This window comes from Cyprinus carpio, chromosome A19 (genome assembly GCF_018340385.1).
Source record: "Cyprinus carpio isolate SPL01 chromosome A19, ASM1834038v1, whole genome shotgun sequence".
Classification (NCBI taxonomy): Eukaryota; Metazoa; Chordata; class Actinopteri; order Cypriniformes; family Cyprinidae; genus Cyprinus; species Cyprinus carpio.
Genome location: NC_056590.1, coordinates 4,080,683 through 4,101,374, shown reverse-complemented (window position 1 = coordinate 4,101,374; position 20,692 = coordinate 4,080,683). Strand labels below are relative to the sequence as shown.

General features: G+C 36.8%; 1 protein-coding gene across 1 annotated transcript in view; it reads right to left on the bottom strand.

The window, feature by feature from the left end:
- Window positions 1–3,983: 3,983 nt before the first annotated feature.
- LOC109102866 (maltase-glucoamylase, intestinal-like) overlaps window positions 3,984–20,692 on the bottom strand; it is a 51,284-nt gene continuing 34,575 nt past the window's right edge. Inside the window, exons 30-48 of the mRNA XM_042776106.1 lie at window positions 20,301–20,413; window positions 20,072–20,197; window positions 19,679–19,810; window positions 19,378–19,497; window positions 16,054–16,116; window positions 15,567–15,683; window positions 13,823–13,913; window positions 12,621–12,759; window positions 12,400–12,533; window positions 12,054–12,088; window positions 11,535–11,651; window positions 11,184–11,332; window positions 8,698–8,782; window positions 8,080–8,136; window positions 7,782–7,906; window positions 6,477–6,565; window positions 5,694–5,743; window positions 5,286–5,447; window positions 3,984–4,199 (exon numbers count right to left, since the gene is read on the bottom strand). Coding sequence (XP_042632040.1) covers window positions 4,119–4,199; window positions 5,286–5,447; window positions 5,694–5,743; window positions 6,477–6,565; window positions 7,782–7,906; window positions 8,080–8,136; window positions 8,698–8,782; window positions 11,184–11,332; window positions 11,535–11,651; window positions 12,054–12,088; window positions 12,400–12,533; window positions 12,621–12,759; window positions 13,823–13,913; window positions 15,567–15,683; window positions 16,054–16,116; window positions 19,378–19,497; window positions 19,679–19,810; window positions 20,072–20,197; window positions 20,301–20,413 — 1,985 coding nt within the window. The 3' untranslated portion in view covers window positions 3,984–4,118. The remainder of the gene's footprint in view (window positions 4,200–5,285; window positions 5,448–5,693; window positions 5,744–6,476; window positions 6,566–7,781; window positions 7,907–8,079; window positions 8,137–8,697; window positions 8,783–11,183; window positions 11,333–11,534; window positions 11,652–12,053; window positions 12,089–12,399; window positions 12,534–12,620; window positions 12,760–13,822; window positions 13,914–15,566; window positions 15,684–16,053; window positions 16,117–19,377; window positions 19,498–19,678; window positions 19,811–20,071; window positions 20,198–20,300; window positions 20,414–20,692) is intronic.

Sequence of the window (20,692 nt, the reverse complement as noted above, 5' to 3'; positions counted from 1 at the left end):
ATAATAAATGTTGTTTTTGAGTAGCAAATCAGAATATTAGAAGGATTTCTGAAGGATCGTGTGACTGGAGTAATGATGCTAAAAATTCAGCTTTGAAAGTCAGCTTTGTTCCTAATAAAGTGTTTAACTGCACTTGCAGTGAATCTCTAATTATTTTGTGGGATAATTAATATATTCTAAATAAACTACAAACATAAAAATATATACATTTATTTTGTCCTCACATTCTTTATTGTAACTCTTCCCTCTCGGTCACACACCTGGCTGAAAGGCTTATTATGTGGATCTTTGTCTTCTCAGGTGTGAATCACACCAAATGTTCATGATAGTTGACGCCTACTCGCATATGCCCTTTTGAAACAAAAAGTGTCTTAGAAATTTTAAATTAATCTATTGTTTTCTGTGAGTGAGTAAACAAGATGATTTTCACATCATTTTGAAGCAAAAATTCTAGGCTACAAGCTCCAGGTTTTGTGAACAAATGTTTTATGACCTTATTTCAGTGACTTCAAAATTTTAGTTTTTTACTAACCATGCATAAACGTTGTTTTCTCAAAAACACAATCATGTACATACATGCTATTTACATATTATTGTAGCCCAGTTTGTACTGATTACAGTGTTACTAGACTTTAGCTATGTATCTATTTAGAAGCAACTGAAAAAAGCACAAAAGTCAGGGGATGTCAAAACTTCTCCAGGCCCCCAAAACCCCCTAGACCTCAGAAGCCACCAGATCCAGTCTGTATCCAAGTCAGAGGGTCACTGCAGTCACCCGGATCAATTATGTATCCAGACCAGATGGTGGATCAGCACCTAGAAAGGACCTCTACAGCCCTGAAAGACAGCGGAGACCAGGACAACTAGATGAACTGTAGAGGACAGATCCCCCTGTAAAGACCTTGTCTCAGACGACCACCGGGACAAGACCACAGGAAACAGATGAGTCCTCTGCACAATCTGACTTTGCTGCAGCCTGGACTTGAACTGCTGGTTTCGTCTGGTCAGAGGATAACTGGACCCCCCGACTGCGCCTGTTTCTCCCAAGGTTTTTTTCTCCATTCTGTCACTGATGGAGTTTTGGTTCCTTGCCGCTGTCTCCTCTGTCTTGCTTAGTTGGGGACACTTCATTTACAGAGATATCGTTGACTTGATTCCAAATTATTGCACAGATACTATTTAAACTGAACTGAGCTGATGACATCACTGAATTCAATGATGAACTGCCTTTTACTGTCATTTTGCATTATTGACACACTGTTTTCCTAATTAATGTTGTTCAGTTGCTTTGACGCAATCTTTTTTGTTTAAAGCGCTATATAAATAAAGATGATTTTTTTTTTATTGAGTTGTATGTTTAGTGATGACTTGACTTGACTTGACTTGACTGTTCCGTAGCTGACTACTCAGGAGGAGATGGTCCTGTTTCGGAGGAGATGGTCCTGTTCCGTAGCTGACTACTCAACTGACTAGACAAAATATATGATTAGGCCTCCTCGTTTCACATAAATAAATTCTGCATCCTAAAAGCATGCTAGAGACACAGCCAAAAAAGGTAAACAATTTGATAAACAGAACCATATGTTTGAAATGTATTGACCATGGGCACACCTTCGGGAAGCACTGTATAAAATAGATAACTGACACAGACTTGAGAGACTGTTCTGCAGCGCTTTTTTGGATTTATTGTCTCTTGAGAATAAAATCTAAATTCTGGCATCAAAACCCCAAGACTTCGAGAGTGATTCTTCATAGACATGGCAGAAGCCACCACAAGGCCCGTTCACACCAAGGACAATAATGACAACAAATAAGATCTTAATATAAAATAATAAGAGTCCTCATTACAACCACAATGGTCCTAAGAAACAACATCTTGGATTGAAGTTTTTTTCACGCTGTTAAACTATAAACACACTGCCAGCCAATCAGAATATAGTCTGCTTTAATGTAGAAGTGCATTCTCCCCAAGATTGGTTCCTGAAAACATGGAGCATTTCAAACACTGGTGGATCACAGGTCAGCGTTGGCTGGAAGGACACATTTCAAGGCGGCATTTGAAGGAGCCTTCGAATTGGGATAGAATTAGTCATGCCATGGTGAAGCATTCGGCCTTTAAAGGATGGAGCCTTTGAATTAAGATGCAGCTAATGTCACACAGTGTGATTTGTATTGATCTTACAGGATTTCTTAAATCACACAGTCTGTAGCAGACTTTAGGGAGGAAAAGAAGCGCACAGCTGTGAAAGAAAGGGAGTTGTGCTGGATGGAAGGCGGCAGCAGCACAATAATCATTTTATCTTGATCATCTGGTTTTCAGAATATTTGGAAGCCAAATCTGAAATTGAAACTCAATTACAATTTATTTCACAGCCCTTCAATGAACAATTGTATTTTTATTAACTATTAACAAAGCTTCATAAAAGCTGTAAAACATTTCCATATTTCTCTTAAATTTGCACGGTTAAATTAAGACATACTTAGAAAGTTGATCATTGATAATAAAACCACACATTATTCTTTGAAACTCTCATTTTTTCCTTATTTCATCAACCGCCCAACTGTAAATAGGAACCTGAATGAAAACAAAGCATAAGTGTTTTGGATCAGCATCTGTCATCTGTTATTTAAACGTTTTCTCTAATGTACTCCAGCATACAGGGTTGGTTATATAGGGCCCTATGAAATCCGTTTTATTTTTTCCCAAATTCATTTTTATTTTTTTCCGAATTCCATTTCCGCTTAAAAATGGAATTCCGTTTCTGGATTCCGTTTTTTTTTTTTTTTTTTTTTTACATTTTTCTTGACTCCTTTTTAATGGTTATATTTTATTAATCAAAAAGCATGTCTTATTAATTAAAATAATGAAACATACATTTTCACATCAATTTATTAGAAGATTAACAAAAATTACATGTTTAGGGCCCTATAAAATGTTTTATTTCACCATATGTTTTATTGTAACCTAATTCTGTGTTTTAGCATGTCTAATTATTTAAATGCATAAAAACAACTTAATTTATTCATTTTTTCTTAAAATAGCCTTATAAAAGTTTTTTATTTATGTTTATTTTTTATTTAATTATGTTTATAAAAGGCTATAAAATTTCTCTCAGAAATTCTGTTGTGTATTTTATTTTTTTTTGGTTTTAATTTGTATTTTTATTATTTTAATTTATTTATACTTTATTTTTTGTATTTTTTTTATTTATTATTATTATTAAATGGTGGAAGAAAAGTTGTGTGATTATTCCTTAAAAAAAATAAAATAATGTTTGTTTCTTTTTAGTAGTAGTAGTAGTAGGCTATCTACATTCTGCTGAACAATGGTAATACATTTCTGGCAAATACTTGTCTTTAAATTAAACCAACTTTTATTTTTACGGGTTGCCATGAATACCTTTACAGTTCTGTTTTTGTGATATGACACTAGTTTTACTCAAATCAAATGGTCAAATTCACATGAAGTCACTCTCAGAGTAGTTCTGGAAGCTGAAATCAGCGTGAGTGTCACGCGTGCTTCAGTATGTGTGTAATAAATGAAGCCGCGCGTCTGTACCATTCATTAACAGAGACACGCAGAATATGCAGGATTCATATTTAAATGGACTTTTTCGGCTTAATATTTACAGATACGAGTACATATCGTGATCTAATTTAAGTGTAATGACCTACTTTTGATAAATTCATTCAAAATTTGACAAATTTTGTGACATTCCGCGTTAAATTGTAAATTATGTTTTTATGACCGGATCCCGCGATTCCATCCATGTTTTCCACATCACGGAAATCACAGGGCCCTAGTTACAGCAAGACAACAGTCTCTGTGTGTTTTTGATTTATATGAAACAGAATGATGTTTAATGTGCCTGACTGTTAAGTGATGTCTTCTTTGCATTTGTGCATGCAGGAAAGAAACAAAACATTTCATCATAGATTAAATCAAATATGACCATAAAATATCCAATCAGTCACAGACTTAATGTGGTTTAAATCACTTTATTGCAGTTTTATTGCAGCAAAACAAATTACTAGTTGATTGAACATTGGTAAATAAAGTAAATAATCAGTAAATGATTAGTCTGTTTAAGCCTGTTTCCACTGATTCATGTCCAAGTCTAAGCTGTGTTCCAGGTGATTGTGAAAGGCTTCTCGATGGTGTGAGATTGTGATGTTGCATCAAACTGCAGCTCCTGAACCTGAGGGAGATAAAGAGAAGACACAGCATAAATCATTTCCAAAACTGATATGTTCAATAACTTATAACAACATGCTTTTACATTATTTTAACTCAAAATCATTTAGGCAATTTTCAACTTTTTTTTTGTAAGTTAAACAAGGTTCAACTTTTTTGTGTGTGTCATGAAAATAATTTAAATTAAAATATTAAAATATGTAAAAATATTTAAAAATGGCAAATAATAATAAAAAAAACAGATAGTTCCATGATGTATAAATCGTTTTCAATTTAAATACATAATAATTTATAAAGGCTTATTTATATTGCTTAAAATATGAAGATTTAAATTTTAAAATTTGAATTTTATCTTTTTAAAATATATTTTTATATTTCTTGTATTGTTTTTGGGTTAAAATATGACAAGGGCATTTTCATGAGATCCACTCAATTATAAATGTAGATTTAAAAATTAAAACTCAACATCAATAACTTAATTTGGCAAATACATAAACAATTTAAAATTTATTAGACAATTATTAATTAGATTAGAGTTTATATTTTGCAATTCTGACTTTATTACTATCAATTGTACTTAATCACACATTTCTAACTTTAAAACTTGCAATACGTTTATTTTTCTCTCAGTATTTGCAAGACAGAAACTCACAGTTGTGAGTTATAGATTAAAAATCACAATTCTGTCTACTTGCTCAAAATTCTTGCAGTTGCGAGTTTATATCTCACAGTTCTGACTTTTTCTTTTCTCAGAATTGTGAGATATAAAGTCCAATTCTGAGGAACAACTTTTTTTCTCAGAATTGTGGGTTTATATCTCACAATTCTGAATTTATAATTCACCATTGTGTCTTACAAAGTCAAACTTTCTAATACACAATTGCGATTTTATATCACGGAATTCTGACTTTATAACTCGCAATTGTGTTTATATCTCACAATTCTCAGTAAAAAGTCTATAAACTAAAAAGTTTATATCATGCAATTCTGAGATAAAAAAGGTAACAATTATCTTTTTGTATTTAGTGGTGGAAACATTGCTTTGATGACAGTATCAAAGTAAAGTACATGTTAGCATGAAGTATCTCACCTCAGCGTTATACTTGAATTCCAGTTTGGCATCAGGCTTTCCATTCACTTTGATGATAACTTGAGTGACGGGCGCTGACACACCCCACACCTTCACGAGCCCCAGGGTCAACCTGTCAGCCTCAGACAGACCATCTGTGAGAACTGAGCTGGTAAGAACACCCTACAGATATAATCACACAAGACAGCTGTTACACAACACTATACATACATGCATATTTACAGTATGAGCAAAACTCCTACTGCAAATGAAAACATTTGACAGTAATGCATTTTTTGTGGGGAAATGTATATAAATAGAGAAGAAATGTTTCTAAAGTGAGATGGACATTCTTGGATTAAATGAACACAATCCAAATAAATCTGAAAGAACTGCACACACAGCTTTCTTCAAAACACATTAACGTACCGAAGACACAGAGAAAGAGGTCAAGAGGAAACGCTTATTCTCAACAGTATCTGTAAGGAGAAACAAGAACAGAAGATTAAGAGAAGAACAGCAGAGAACGATTTAACAAAAATTGTGATACAGTGACTTTGATTTTAGAATGATTTACATAAAAAAAAATAAAGAAAATAATATATAGATACATATTCAGAATACCGTTTTATTGTTTGCAATGCTGATAAAACCTAACATGAAATTATGTAAAAAGTAATAAAACCAAGTCGCTTTAAAAAAAAAAAAAAAAAAAAAAACAACACACATGCCTACATTTTTTATTGCAAATCTCCAAAAACGTAATATTGTGAACTAATACATTTTGACATCTGCATCACATGACCAGCTCCATATATACAGCTTTTCTGATGTAAAAAGTTTGTTCAGTAGAGCACATAGTAAAGTGAAAAATGTTAACATTATCAACTAGGTTAAGCGTCGAGCTTAGTGCTGCTTGTACAGCATTTTCAGATATGATCGAGCACTAGCCTTTTACAACAACCACCAACCAACGTAATAAAACATTGCCAGATTCACAATTATCTGTTTGGGATGAAACTGCATGTGCTTTTAGCGCCATTCACTGAACATTTCATTTTGAAAGCACTGTTGCCAGATGCACGTTTGTCCAGTGAGTTTGGGTGAAATAAACAGCTAGTGGAATTGTGATCATCAAGTTAAATCAAAACCATTAAATTCCTCACGATTGCCATTCCTGCACACACATAGATACAAACATACATAACCTACCAATTCCCTCTCCATCATCCCAGAACAAGGATCCATGTGCTGAACCTCCATCATCAAGAGCAACAAGAAGACCCAGAGGATTCAGACGACTATGAGAAGAAAAAAAATGGGTAACATTACATCAGTGTTGTGACATCTACCTACATTTAAAAGATTTTATTATCATATTTTAAAGATTCCTAATTTTGAAAACTTAAATTTTCTCATAATATGCCCTCTATTATTTTACTAACTGCTTGTTTTCTTAAAAAAAAGAAAAGAAAAAAAGAAAACAAACTAACACTAGCTTCTCCATTCTTTTTGTATTCTGTCTATTTCTTTTCATTTTATTATACAATTAACAAAAGCAAAAAAGGCCTCTAATGCTAGCTTGCTCTATTCTTTTTCTATTCTGTTTTCTTTTTATTATATAATAAAAAAAACCTTCATACATACACTGCATTAGGCTAAATGAGACTTGTTATAGCACTTGTATTTCATTTATCTTTTGTTGATTTTAATTACTTCCATTGTCCTCATTTGTAAGTCACTTTGGATAAATGTATCTGCTAAATGACTAAATGTAAATGTAAAATATCCATTGCAACATCACCTCACTCACAGTGTCTGAATAATTGGTCAGAGGCTCAGTCTGCTGTGATTGGTCTACTCTGCTCTGATTGGTCAGAGGCTCAGTCTGCTGTGATTGGCCTACTCTGCTCTGATTGGTCAGAGGCTCAGTCTGCTGTGATTGGTCTACTCTGCTCTGACCGGTCAGAGGCTCAGTCTGCTGTGATTGGCCTACTCTGCTCTGACCGGTCAGAGGCTCAGTCTGCTGTGATTGGTCTACTCTGCTCTGATTGGTCAGAGGCTCAGGTTCTACTCTGCTCTTGATTGGTCTGCTGTGATTGGTCTACTCTGCTCTGACCGGTCAGAGGCTCAGTCTACTGTGATGGTCTACTCTGCTCTGACCGGTCAGAGGCTCAGTCTGCTGTGATTGGCCTACTCTGCTCTGATTGGTCAGAGGCTCAGTCTGCTGTGATTGGCCTACTCTGCTCTGATTGGTCAGAGGCTCAGCCTGCTGTGATTGGCCTACTCTGCTCTGATTGGTCAGAGGCTCAGTCTGCTGTGATTGGCCTACTCTGCTCTGATTGGTCAGAGGCTCAGTCTGCTGTGATTGGTCTACTCTGCTCTGATTGGTTAGATTCTCAGTCTGTTGTGATTGGTCTACTCTGCTCTGATTGGTCATACAGCCCTAATGTGGACATATAAAAGAAAACCTATGCAACTACAGAAAAACTGCCTCAAGTCTTTATAAAGATGCACCTGTAGTGTGTGTTGTTCTCTGGTTTCTGCCAGGGCAGGACGTGGCCTCCTCTCACGTGCAGGTTAATTTTCGATAACGGTGTATCCATATTCATGAACTGTCCTCGCACTCCAACAACTGCACCCTAGGAGATGAATCACATACCAGCAGATAAGAGAACCCAATATACAGAGGACACAGTATGGCAGGTTGAATATGTTTGGAAGCCGGCTGCATTACGACTGGTTCTTCAAGATCTCGCTAGATTTGGATGCTTGCTAGTAGAGATGCTTACTTGCATGCTGATAAAATGCTTACCGTGTAGTAGTCGTACCAGCGGGCGTTTGGCACGTACCCCCTGACCACAGTTACGCCTTCACAATACAAAATCAATGACAAATTAATAAACAACAAGACAAACAACAGTAATAAAAACACCTGACCTCTCCATACTGACTGAACACAGCCCTATGAGAGTGTGTGACTTAATAAAAGACAAATTAATGAAAAAAAATATATAAAATATATAATATTAATAATAATATTATTACATTAAAATACATATTTCAAACAATCATTTTAAAATTAAAATAAGTCATATGTAAATGAATGAATTATATTATATTAATAAACAATGATGTATTTACATAAGTTCATTGAAATCCATCCATATTTTTTACTGAAATAATAAATGAATATTAAAATTATAAATAATATTTATATATTGGCTACACTGTGTATATTATGTATATAATATTATTAAACAATATAATTGATATTACTTATTTTAATGTTAATAAAATAAATATGAATTTGTAACTGAATCCATCTGTGCACGTGGGTCACTTCAGGGTCACCCTCCTCAAAACTGAAACTTTAATACTGGACACTGTTTCTCATAGCGTGAACATAGAGGAGCTGTTTTTGTGTTCTTACCGGGTCCAAAGCAGCTGTGACGAGAAGCGCGGGACCCCAGAGGAACTGCCTGTCGATGCTCCATGTGTTTTCATCTGTGACAAACCTACAATACAATTTCAAAGCTTTACAACAATTTTTTGCTTTAGTGTTTGCTTTAGTGTCCTTCCGTCACTTTAAGATACTGAGAGAGCTCAGATTTAAAAGGGTGGTCGACTGTTTTTGTCTAGGCTTGATTGTGTTTATGGGGTGCAGTATAACATGTGGTCATGCTTCGTTTTTTAAAAAACGCATTATTTTTCACATCATTCACCTTTATTCCACACCGCTCTGTCCCTTCTCTGACAAATGGCTCGATTATTTCCTGTTTTTATGAAGCCCCTCCCTCAGAAATACGCGATGGGCTGAGATTGGTCAGCTGGCTCAGTGTGTTGTGATTGGCTAAACCACCTCTAGAGCGCGCCTGAACATCCCGCCCCTCAAGCTCAGAATGTGCTCTGGTTGTATTGTAAACAATGGTGTTGTCTATATTGCTTATCATTGTGAGCCCAGTTGAGATGCAGAGAATATTAATGAAGAGGATCGCGCAGAACCTGTGCAAGCACGGCTCTTAATGGTATGTTTGTTTGTTATCTGTACCTTAAAAAGACCTTAAAATCAAACCAGAATAATTTAGTACAAATACTTTCATTGTTCAATCAATATCCTTCTTAAATCTTTTTATAACCTCATACAGTGAATCATTTTAAATGAAACCTCATGAATCTTATTGATGACACAGTATCTCCTGGGGACCATAAAAGCCTCTTCTCAGTTAATGTCCTGGAAGCAGGAATTCCAAAAACTTTTAACTGGGGGTATCCTAAAAGGCCCACAAATCTGTTTAAGAAAATGATTACTGTTTTTATCTGATGTTTAAGTCATAGTTATATCCAGATCAAAAACATCAGCAGCCCGCAGCAATTGAAGAAGACCAGAAGGTGCACTGTCTGTATGCACAAAGGCACGGATCCCTAAACTTGGCCATATCTGCAGATGAAACCTTTTTTTTTTTTTTTTTTTGTAGAAAACTAGCATTTTTTTTTTTTTGTGACTGCAACACACACGTTATGTACGCCTCATGACTACACCACGTTATGTACGAGCAGCTGCAAAAGACACAGGTGAAATTGTTGTGTTCATGTAGGTATATTGTGCAATAATTTGATATATTAATTATTGCGACAGGCCTATTCAGCACTCGTTGGGAACAGCGTCATCACGGCCAGTGCTTGGGGAATTGTCCGCTGGCTTTTATAGTAGTTAAACGTGAGCCAGTCTCGTTTAGCCAGACCCTCAGACTGACGGCGGAAGGTCAAGACTCAATCACAGCTTTCATTGGCCAAGCTCGCCAAAAGACCCTCTGACTGACAAGCAAAGCAACCAATCACAAATCGTTTTGTTCAGCGTCATGTTAAGGGGCATGGAAATGTAAAGACGATGTTTCTACGATAACAGACCTGTGTGCAAATACACTTGGACATATTTTGAAAGCGTTCATGCTGCAAGCTTTACACAATTCACATACTTTTGAAAATTCAGCATTTAGTTGATCCTGACACACGCTTATTGTCACATTTGTAAACACGATGGCTTTCTTCTTTCATGAGGGATTTGGTGCCACGACAAATATTTATTATTATTATTATTATATATTATTTAAGGTCGAGACATGCACAGATTTCCTGGAAATCCTGTTGAATTCAACCAATCAGATGAAGACTTAGAGACTCCTGAAGTGTTCAGCCAGCAGTCTGTGGGCGTGACGTCTGAGGCTGAGCCTAAACGTGAGCTATAATTCATTTTGGATGTAGGAAAGAGGCAATCTTTGCTCTTATTAATCTATTACCTGCTCCAGAGCAAACAGATTTGGATTAGGGGCCATGTTAACTTTAATAAATTTGTATTAATCCTGTACTAGAGCACTGCTTTTGTACGTCTAACTGAATTGTTTGCTTGTGTTTATTTCCTATTGGTCTTTATGATGGCTGTTCTGTTCATTTAAATATTGTTGTTCAATAAATTTTGTTTTATATAGGTAATTTGCATGAATTAATGTGAATGAATGTTGTATCAGATGCAGGTAATACTCGCGCTCTCTCTCTCATAATACTGTACATAATACAGTGATCGTCAATGGAGCGACTCAATATTCCTTCGTTACTAGTTCTAAAGTGATGTTTTAGAATTATTAGAATTGGTTTAGTAGAGGTTTTGTAAAAATTTTAAATTTGTATTTAAATCCGTGGCAGAAAGAAGTAGTTGTGCTGGAAAACAGGGTTTTTACTGACACTGAATTTACTTACACACTCGTGCCGTCTAAGTGTTGTATAAAAGCAATATCACACTCATAACTGTATATCAGCATGCTGTGATTACCTGTGGCATTCGGCCTACAGCCGTGCTGACATACAGCCATATCACACCGCTATGAAAACTACAAAACATGAGTACTGGAGGACACTCACTCATGAAGCAGAGGTCTGACCACAGTGTTTCCGTGAGCGTGAGCTTCGTACATCAGTGTGTACAAATACGGCAGGAGGGTGTAGCGAATATTCAGGACATCACGAGAGATAGCAGCAAACTCCGGTCCCCAGGCCACAGGATCCTGCCTCTGAGATAAGGCACAAAAACTTCTCAGATTACATTCATTCAGCACTTCTGAAGAAAATCTTAAAACATCTTCCTTTACAAAGAAATGTATACAGGTTTGGTAATGGTGATGACAGAATTTTCATTTTTGGGTGAACTATCCCTTAAACGCTGGTCCAGAAATCTTAAATCTGTCCATAAAAAGGTGCCAAGAGTGTTCTTACTGGCATGTTAATGCTGTTATGGTTTCTGGAGAACGGGTAAAACGCTCCAAGCTGCATCCAACGCAGGCACATCTCGTATTGGGCATGGTTAAAGAAGCCACAGATATCAGCACCGGTCTGGAATACACGTGGAAAGGGAGAGTCAGAAGAGAAAAAGAAGACATAGAGAGAAATATAACTATAGATCTCTGTGAAAACTGGACCACAAGAGCCAACTCCGAAACTTAAAAAAAAAAACCTAATGTTCTGACAACGTTATACTAATGTTTTGAGATATGGAGATTAATATAAATATAGTTATGTTTAAAAAAAAAAACCTAATGTTCTGACAACGTTATACTAATGTTTTGATAATGTTACGATAACATTCTGTGAGAAAACTCTTCTGGCTAACCAAAAACAAACCAAAAAAATAACATTCTGGGAACCAAAATCTTTTAGCTGGGATGCACCCAACTGAACTAAAGCACAAATAAAAATCAGCAGCAAGTGCTGGGGCAGGATGAGAGAGACACTTACGTAAGGGATGCCAAATATGCTGAACTCCATCATCCCTGAAAGAATGAAAAGGAGGGAGTTTGGTTTTCATATCAACAGATGTTCAGTTTATACACTGAACTGTATAGTAGATACAGTAGCTGTCCAACAAAATACACCATGATTTAATGAAGGAGGATGAATTATTTATTCAAAAGCTGAATTTTCAGCATCATTACTCCAGTGTTCAGTGTCACATAATCCTTCAGAAATCATTATAATGTGCTGCTTTAGTGAATTTAGTGAATACTGACAACATTGAGTGCTAAATATAAGCAATAGCAAAGCTTATCTTTCGAAAACCACCAAATAATAAGCTCCATCATACCTATGATGGACTTGAGAAGCTGGTCCCAGGCGGAGTAGTTGTCTCCCAGCCAATGTCCTGCCCAGCGACCACTAGACGGATATGTTGAACGGGTAATTACGACACCTCTCTTTCCAGTGGCACTAAGCAAAGCACTGTGAAACACACATAACAATTAAAACTCATTCCAGAACAACTGAGAAATAAATATACAAGTGAATATGGAGGACTAGAAAACTCACTCATAAGTAGGTTTCGTGTGAGACCAGCCATATAAGTTGTGGACATCATAATGCTTGACGCGTGTGCCGTCAGCCAGGATCTGCTCACTGTTCATGCATAAAGTCTTATGGTTCAGGCCTCTGTACATAGACTCCAGAGCTGGGAAAAGGTCACACACAAATACGTAGGGAAGGTTCATTTTGGAAAGAAGGTGCTAAATACAGGTGCAAATGTTAGGGCTGCCACCTTAATAGTCAATGAGAAGAGGCTTCAAATCCAAATGCTTGTCTATCATTCATCGACCTCAAATATGGCTTATAATTTAATATTGAAACGTAATAAGTAGCAACTTTTGGTGTTCTTTATCATTTATTATTATTGAACAGTAAGGAGCAACAGTAAGTGAAGTGGGATTGAGAGAGGGGAACGGGATCTGAACTCGGGATACCCAAGGTGCTACAGTGCTATATGCAAGTAATTCTACCAAGTAGTAGCAACTTTACATGGCCACTCGCTCTGACATTAACCTAGATAAATGTGCATTATTAGGCACATTTTTAAGTTTTTTTATTTCTGTATACTCTTAATATCAACTAAATCTTTTGGAAAATAAAGTAAACAAACAGGATGCGCTTTCTGCTGTCTCTGTCTTTGTGACCTGGAGCGCATCACAAAAATGAGCCAAAATTCAGACATGAGAAATTTATCTACAGAAACCTTGAAATGTCTAAAACAAATGCTCTCTGATTATAAAATAATTAGAAAAACTCCTTGCTATGTTCTCTGACACATTCATAGTCATTACGTTTGCCAATGCTTTGCATCAAACTTTATGCATGCACTTGAGCGTGGAAAAGGCTATATATTAAAGGCTTATTATGGTTTAGTTCCCTCCTCCAGTATTTACTAGTCAACTAGTGGCTTAACTGAATGACTACCAGTCAGTATTGCCAAATTAAGCTACTTTAACACTGTTGCTATGGGTTGTTTTTCATGTTCCCAGGCTGAAGAAACCCCAATAAAGTGATATCTGGCCTCTGAAATGTGAATGGCCTAATTTTGAGTAGCGATTTGCTAGGTTTTGTTGTGAAAGTCTGGCAACCCTGCCACCGGTCGACTAGACAAATCTTTAGTTGGGGGCAAGCCCAGTAAATTCTGACCACTGTGTTGTAAAATATCTGTTGCCAAGTACACATTACAGGACACACTCATAAGAACTCACGGGGCATGTATGGAGGGTTTTCCAAAGCGGCATCCCCTAGACATTTCTCTCCGACGGTGCCATGCACGAAACTGGCCGGCTCATTCATGTCCCAGAAAGAAAAACACAGTGACAGTGTTGTTATCCAATAAATCCAAAGGGAAAAAAAACAGTGGTGATATGCAAACGAGAATAAAAATTAGGTGTGGCTTTGTTAAAGGGGTCATCAGAGGCCCATTTTCCACAAGTTGATATGATTCTTTAGGGTCTTACTGAAAAGTCTGTAACATACTTTGGTTAAAATTTCTCAACGGTAGAGTAAAACAACACCCTTTACCCTGTCAAAAACAGCTCTTTTCAGAGCAAGCTGTTTTCTTGCATTTAAAATGCAAATGGCCTCTGCTGACCCCACCCCTCTCTTCTGAGCCACTACTTGAGGGACTGTTTACTTTAGCCACATTTATCGTGAAACTAATTAGCACATTATTAGAAAAGGCGATTTGCAAAGATTCATTAAAAAACCTTATACTGACGACTTCTGTAGGTGAAGCTGGATCACAAATGATTCGTGCGAACATAGACACATTTATGTAGATCGGGGGCGCATTCTCTTCAAAAACAAATGTAATGCACTGCGTCTTCACATGTCAGGAGTAAATAACGACTGTTGTGTTGATTATTACATCCAACAACAGAAGAACACCTCAGTCACTCAGGAGTCATTCTTGTCTACATCTGCTCTGGCGGTGAAACAATGCTGGACTCATGACAGTCACTCAGGGCGGGTCTAAGGTAAGACGCAAGTCCAGTCTGTGCTGAAACGCTACTGTCAATCAAACTATCGTGGGAGGGGCCTGTCTGTGTGATGTCACACAGACAAGAAGCTGAGAATGGCTTGATTTAAGAAAGGGGTAATGATTTTAATAGATAAAAAAAAAAAGAAAAAACACTGGGTGAATTTTTTACATTAATAGGGTGGTTGTGTACACACACTGCCAACACACATTTGTTCAAACAACATGTAAAGGTGCATTTTGCATCTGATGACCGTATAAGTCTTCACTTGTTCTTGGACAGCTCACCATGACTTTGTCAAGTAAGATGTATTCCTGAATCAAAGTCCTTGTTGGGATTTCAACAACATTCTTATGAATCTGTAATTTTCCTCAGTTTTAGAGGTATGTAATTGTAATGGTTAGAATTAAATGTGTTGTTTTAGAAGCAACAATGGAGTGTACTGGCACAGATGTCCTCAAAGAACATCGTATACAATTTTTATTAAGTTGGCTTGAGAAAGCCAATTTACTGTAATGCTATTTGAACTACTACTTCTTCTGAGACTAAAATTCTAAACACTATCTTCTCCTAGAGCTTTAAAGCTAGAGTCACTAAACTCGGGTCAGACATTCAGACTATTCTGAAGTTTGTTGGCATGTCTTTTCAAACTGATCCAACATAAAATGAAGATTAAAATCATAAAAAAATCCCAATGACTTAAATTGATGGAATGTTCAAATGAGTCAAGACTCTTAAAACTCCATCTGACTTTTTTTTTTCATAAAACTTTAAAACTAACATTCCAAATTTAAACTACTTTGAACTTAAAACCTTCAAACTTCGAGCTTTAAAAAACTTGTTTCAAACTTTCTGGTCTGGGTTTCTCAAGCCAACTTCATAGTCTGTCTTGACTAACTTTTGTATCTAGTTCATGAAATTGCTTTACTTTTCATTCCAACATGAAAAATTACAAAAACAAAGCACTCACAATCCAAAGTCCATCAAACTTAATGACGTTGTTGTAAAAGTCTTTAATTTGCTGTGTCCACCACTCTGCTGTACTGTTCTTGAAGAAATCAGGGAACGCCACAAAAGCTCTAAATAGCTGAAAGTTTAAACGAAAGAGACATTAGATTAGACAAGGTGAATATTGGATATTACTTGTTTATTATCCATTTAAATAGTAATGTGCTGATTCACTTCTTATGTGTTGTTGGTTTACTACATGCAGTGGGTCATATAGCATAGTACTAGTATGTGCTTATTGGCTGATGGTGTGTGTTTTGCATGCTAATTGGTTGATATTATCAACAATTATTTCTCTTGACTGCATTTGCAATTATAGCCCACTCTACTGATGATATATAGGAGAACAAGAGAAAAGGTGAACGGTTCTCTGATTAAAGAGAGACTGAAAAAAAAGAAAGCGACATATAGAGAACGATAATGAAACAGAACAAGAGAGAAGCTGATACCTCTACTTGAGTATCCCAGTCCAAAGAATTGTCCACAGTAATATTGGGATAATCAGGCCACACCTACAACACACAGAAACAACAGCTAAAATCAGTGCTTTCGGCTAAAATTAAAGGATCATTCCAGCTTTCAGTACATGTCCTCGTGATACCGTATACGTCTTAAAACATCAGGTTTTCTAATCAAAATGCTCCAAACAAATCACCAAATCTCTTCGACTAATGTTGCATTCCAGATGAAGTTTCCCGCTTTGACTTCATTTAACTCGGAACTCTGAATTCTGAATACAATTCAGTCAATAGAATTCTGATTCATTCATCACCAGCCTACAGATGACATCAAATGAAACATCTCACTGAAATATGTGTTTTCAGTGTTTTTTTCCAGTTTAGGACTTGCGGAATGCATCATACAAAAACATAATGACATCATCTTCTAAGAAGTAACATCAGTTTTGGGGGAAAAACAACATCACAAAGAGCAGGACAAAGTATTAGCAATAAATCTGATAAATTCAGTGCTGTTTTGTGGTATCATTTGGTTTGTTTCACTATAAAACATCTATCCTGTTTGAGAGAATTGGAAATTGGTATCATGATATTAAAATAAAAAGAATAAATATAGTTGCAAACAGCAATTATCGGAGTTCAAGCACATTACTTTTTTCACATTGCTTAAAAAAAAATTAAACAATGTGAAAAAAAAGTAATGTGCTTTCTTTAGCAACTATGTAAACACGTATGTCATATAGAGGAACGACAACCAATAATGTACAAAGGAAACAGTTATCGAGGTTGAGCCAAAAGCCTAGGACTAGTTCACTAAAGCGGATTTTTGAAATAATCTCCCATGTTTGATGAAGGCTCAATTGACAAGTTGCTCAGAATGAGTTCTACCATGCAATATGAACGTTGTGGGTGCATGAAATACATTGCGCGGGTTTAAGCCATTTTTATTTTATTTTCCATGTTATAGCACCACCAAGTGGCCAGTCGCCACATCAGTTTTCGTGCGACCACAGAATGAGCTCTTATGCATGTATGCCAAGTTTGGTGAAAATATCATTCCGTTGATGAGCTATAGGCATTATAGTGCCCCCCTCCCCCTCCATTTAATCTAACAGTTACAATAGGGTGCTGGCGCTACGCACTTGAACCCCTAATTTAAAAACTCAGTTTTATGTAAAAGCAACAGCAAATGAAACCCCTCTGGTCCGAACCACCCAGCTCTGAGCAGAAATCGAACCCTGGTCACCAGCATGGGAGGTGGGAACGCTAACAAGGACTCCAAAGACCGCGGTTCGAATCCCGCTTGGAGTAGGTTGAGTGTAACAGAGGCCAGCCAGTGTGAGCAGTGTAGGTAAACCTCACTTCCTTGGTATCAAGAGGCATGCTAGACTCTGTGGCCATTAGTGTCTTTGTTAACATGCCTGCCACCCATGCTAGGGACCCGGGTTCAAGTCCTGCTTGTTTCCTGGTTTTCTGCTTAAATTGGTCATGAAATGTGATCTGATCTTCACAAAAGTCACAAATAGCAACAAACAATATTTCTATGATGGCGCTGATGTACAACGCTGCTGACGTGTTTTCTGGTGCGCCCAATAACAAAGATAACACGTCAGCAGCGTGGTACGTCAGCAGCGTCACTGCAGTTTTGTGAACGTGTTCACAAAGAGAAGAAAATGCTGAATAAAGTATTAATTTTTGTTATTTTTGTTGAAAAATGTATTTGATGCTTAAAAAAATTCTAACGGACCCTCTGATGTCACATGGACTACTTTGATGATGTTTTTTATTACTTTTCTGGACATGGACAGTATACCGTACGTACATTTTCAAAGGAGGGACAGAAAGCTCTTGGACTAAATCTAAAATATCTTAAACTGTGTTCCGAAGATGAATGGAGGTCTTACGGGTTTGGAACGACATGAGGGTGAGTCATTAATGACATAATTTTCATTTTTGGCTGAACTAACCCTTTAAGACGTCTGTGGATGGCTCTCTTGAGGTCATTCCACAGATTCTCTATTGGGTTGAGGTCTGGGCTTTGACTCCAAAAGGTGAACTTTATGTGTTCGAAGCCATTCTGTAGTAGATTTACTTTGATGCTTAGGGTCATCATCCTGCTGTATCACCCAGCTTCTTCTGAGCTTTACAGCCACATTGAGATTATCCTGTAGGATATCCTGATAAACTTGGGAATTAATTTTCCCCTTTACAATCATAAGCAGTCCAGGTCCAGAGGAAGTAGCCCCAAATCCCTGTTACTCTAGGGTCCTTTTTCACCTCATTGAGCCTTCTGTGTTGAGCCTTTGGAGCATTGGCTGGGTGTTCACTTCTATGGAGAGTATTAACAGCACCATATCGTCTCCATTTATAGACAATTTGTCTAACTGTGGACTGATGAATATCTAAAGCTGATCAAGAGAGCTGGTTCAGTTATTGGTCTTATCCCAGACTCACTTGAGGTCATTGTGGAGAAGAGGATGAGGTCGAAATTAAAAATTGTTATGTTTTTTGAAGGCCATCCACTACACAGTGTTTTTAATGGACTCAGAAGCTCTTTCAGCGAGCGTTTAATTATGCCTCGGTGCTCCAGTGAGCGATTGAGAAGGACTTTTGTTCCTGCAGCGGTTAGATATTTTAATTAACAATGTTGATTGTCAAACTGTTGAACTGTCTGTTCTTTGCCTTGCATTTCTGAGTTGTGTGACTGTATGATGTTATAATCATGTCTTATTGGTCTCTTAATCATGTTTTCATAGTTTTTAAATGTTGGATTATTTATTTATGTGTGTTAGCTGTGTGGTGTGCTTGTTGGCTGTATGTTTTAAGTTGGTGGCAAACCAGTTTCCCTTTCGGGATTAATAAAGTCTTCTCAGTCACTCACTCAAAGTCTTTGAGATTACTCTGTAACACTTTCCAACTACATGCATATCAACAGCTCTTGATCGTAGGTCTTCTGAGATCTCTTTTCGCAAAGCATGGCTCACATCAGCCAATGCTGCTTGTGAATACATACTGACACGGTTTGGGTGTTTATGTAAGTCAGTTTAGCTCTAAACCACACCTTTATTCTCGTTTCATTGATTGGACTCCTGGTTTGCTAAAACCTGACTCAAATTGGCATTTAGTGACAGCAGAAGCCTAGTGTTTCACTTACTTTTTCCACCATTACTTTGTATGTTTAACAGGTATGTTCAATAAAGACACGAAAGATGATGACTGTATGTGTTTCATCAAATTTGATAATCCATTTTTGTGACCAGATAAAATCAAAGCAAATTTCATGACAACAGTATGTTCTTCTTGTGTTTGTCATACCTTTCCCCACACAATGTCATTGCTGAGCTCAGGAGGCCATTTGATGAAAATGTCTTTTTCAATCCCGGTATCAAATGCAGGGTAGGAGCCTTTTGTCTCGTTGGCTGCTATAGCCGGGTCCTGAAGAGCACAAACAAGGAAAGCATGTAGTTTTGGTACAGAATACATTTCACTGCATGTTTTTAGACAGAATAAGAACAGCATACTGTACATCGATGTATATGTATAAGCTCATTACAACATCTTTTACCATTTTATAGAAACAACTTAGTTTTTCCAAGTAATAGAAAAGTTTTTGCACCAAAATGAAGATGAAGCGCATTCCCTCAGCCCTCATGTCGTCCACCAGAGCAGGCAGTCCCTTGAAGTTCACTTTGTCCAGTTTAAAGTCTATCTGCCTCTCCATATAGTCAATGTCTGCATATTGAACATCCTTTGAGGAATCAAAAGTTGAATATTATGATCATTGAACCTAAATGTAAAGTTCCAAAGTGACCGATTAATTTAGTGAAAACTTAGCAATGCTTTGGTTTGAAACAATTAATTCTGCAGATGCGGGGAGCATGGTTATTTACAGGCCCAAATCAAAATTCTATGGAATATTTTCACGATTTGATGGTGTGCCTGTCAAAAATCAAAAAAATGTTGAAACTGAAAAACACATAGGTGCACATTAAATAATGAGATTGCTTACATAAGGAATTTTAGCAGCTTTCATGTCTCTGTAAAGATCTGCGATCTCTGCATCGTTGGAGTAGCCATAACGACAAAGCTGGAACCCAAGCGACCAATAGGCTGGAAGAACCGGGCGGCCGATCATCTGTCAAACAAAATGCACAAACCCAAGAGAAAATTATTTTACATTTCATGCAAATGCATTTTAAAACAAATATTCAAGTGACTTAAGAGAATCTAATGGCTACCTCAGTGTACTGCTGAACCACAGCTTCTGGAGTGGGTCCCATCACCATGTAGAAGTCCAGGATTCCTCCGATGGTGCGGTAGGTCAGAGCTGGAGTAGGCAGGAAGGTCACATCTAAAAGAGCAAAGCACGAAAAAAAAGAGAAAAGGATGAAATCATCCCTGTGACTCAATGCGTCGCCTCAGATTTTTCCTTTCTTTTTTTCTTTTCTTTTCTTTTCTTTTCTTTTCTTTTCTTTTCCTTCCTTTTCTACACCTGTACATACAGTCTCTTAACTGCAATAATTAGTGGATTTTTATGGCAGACAACATTACTATTCCAGAGCAAAATGAGACACAGTTTACGGTAATATATTACATAAAATCTAAATTGAAGTTCTGTGATTATAAGTCC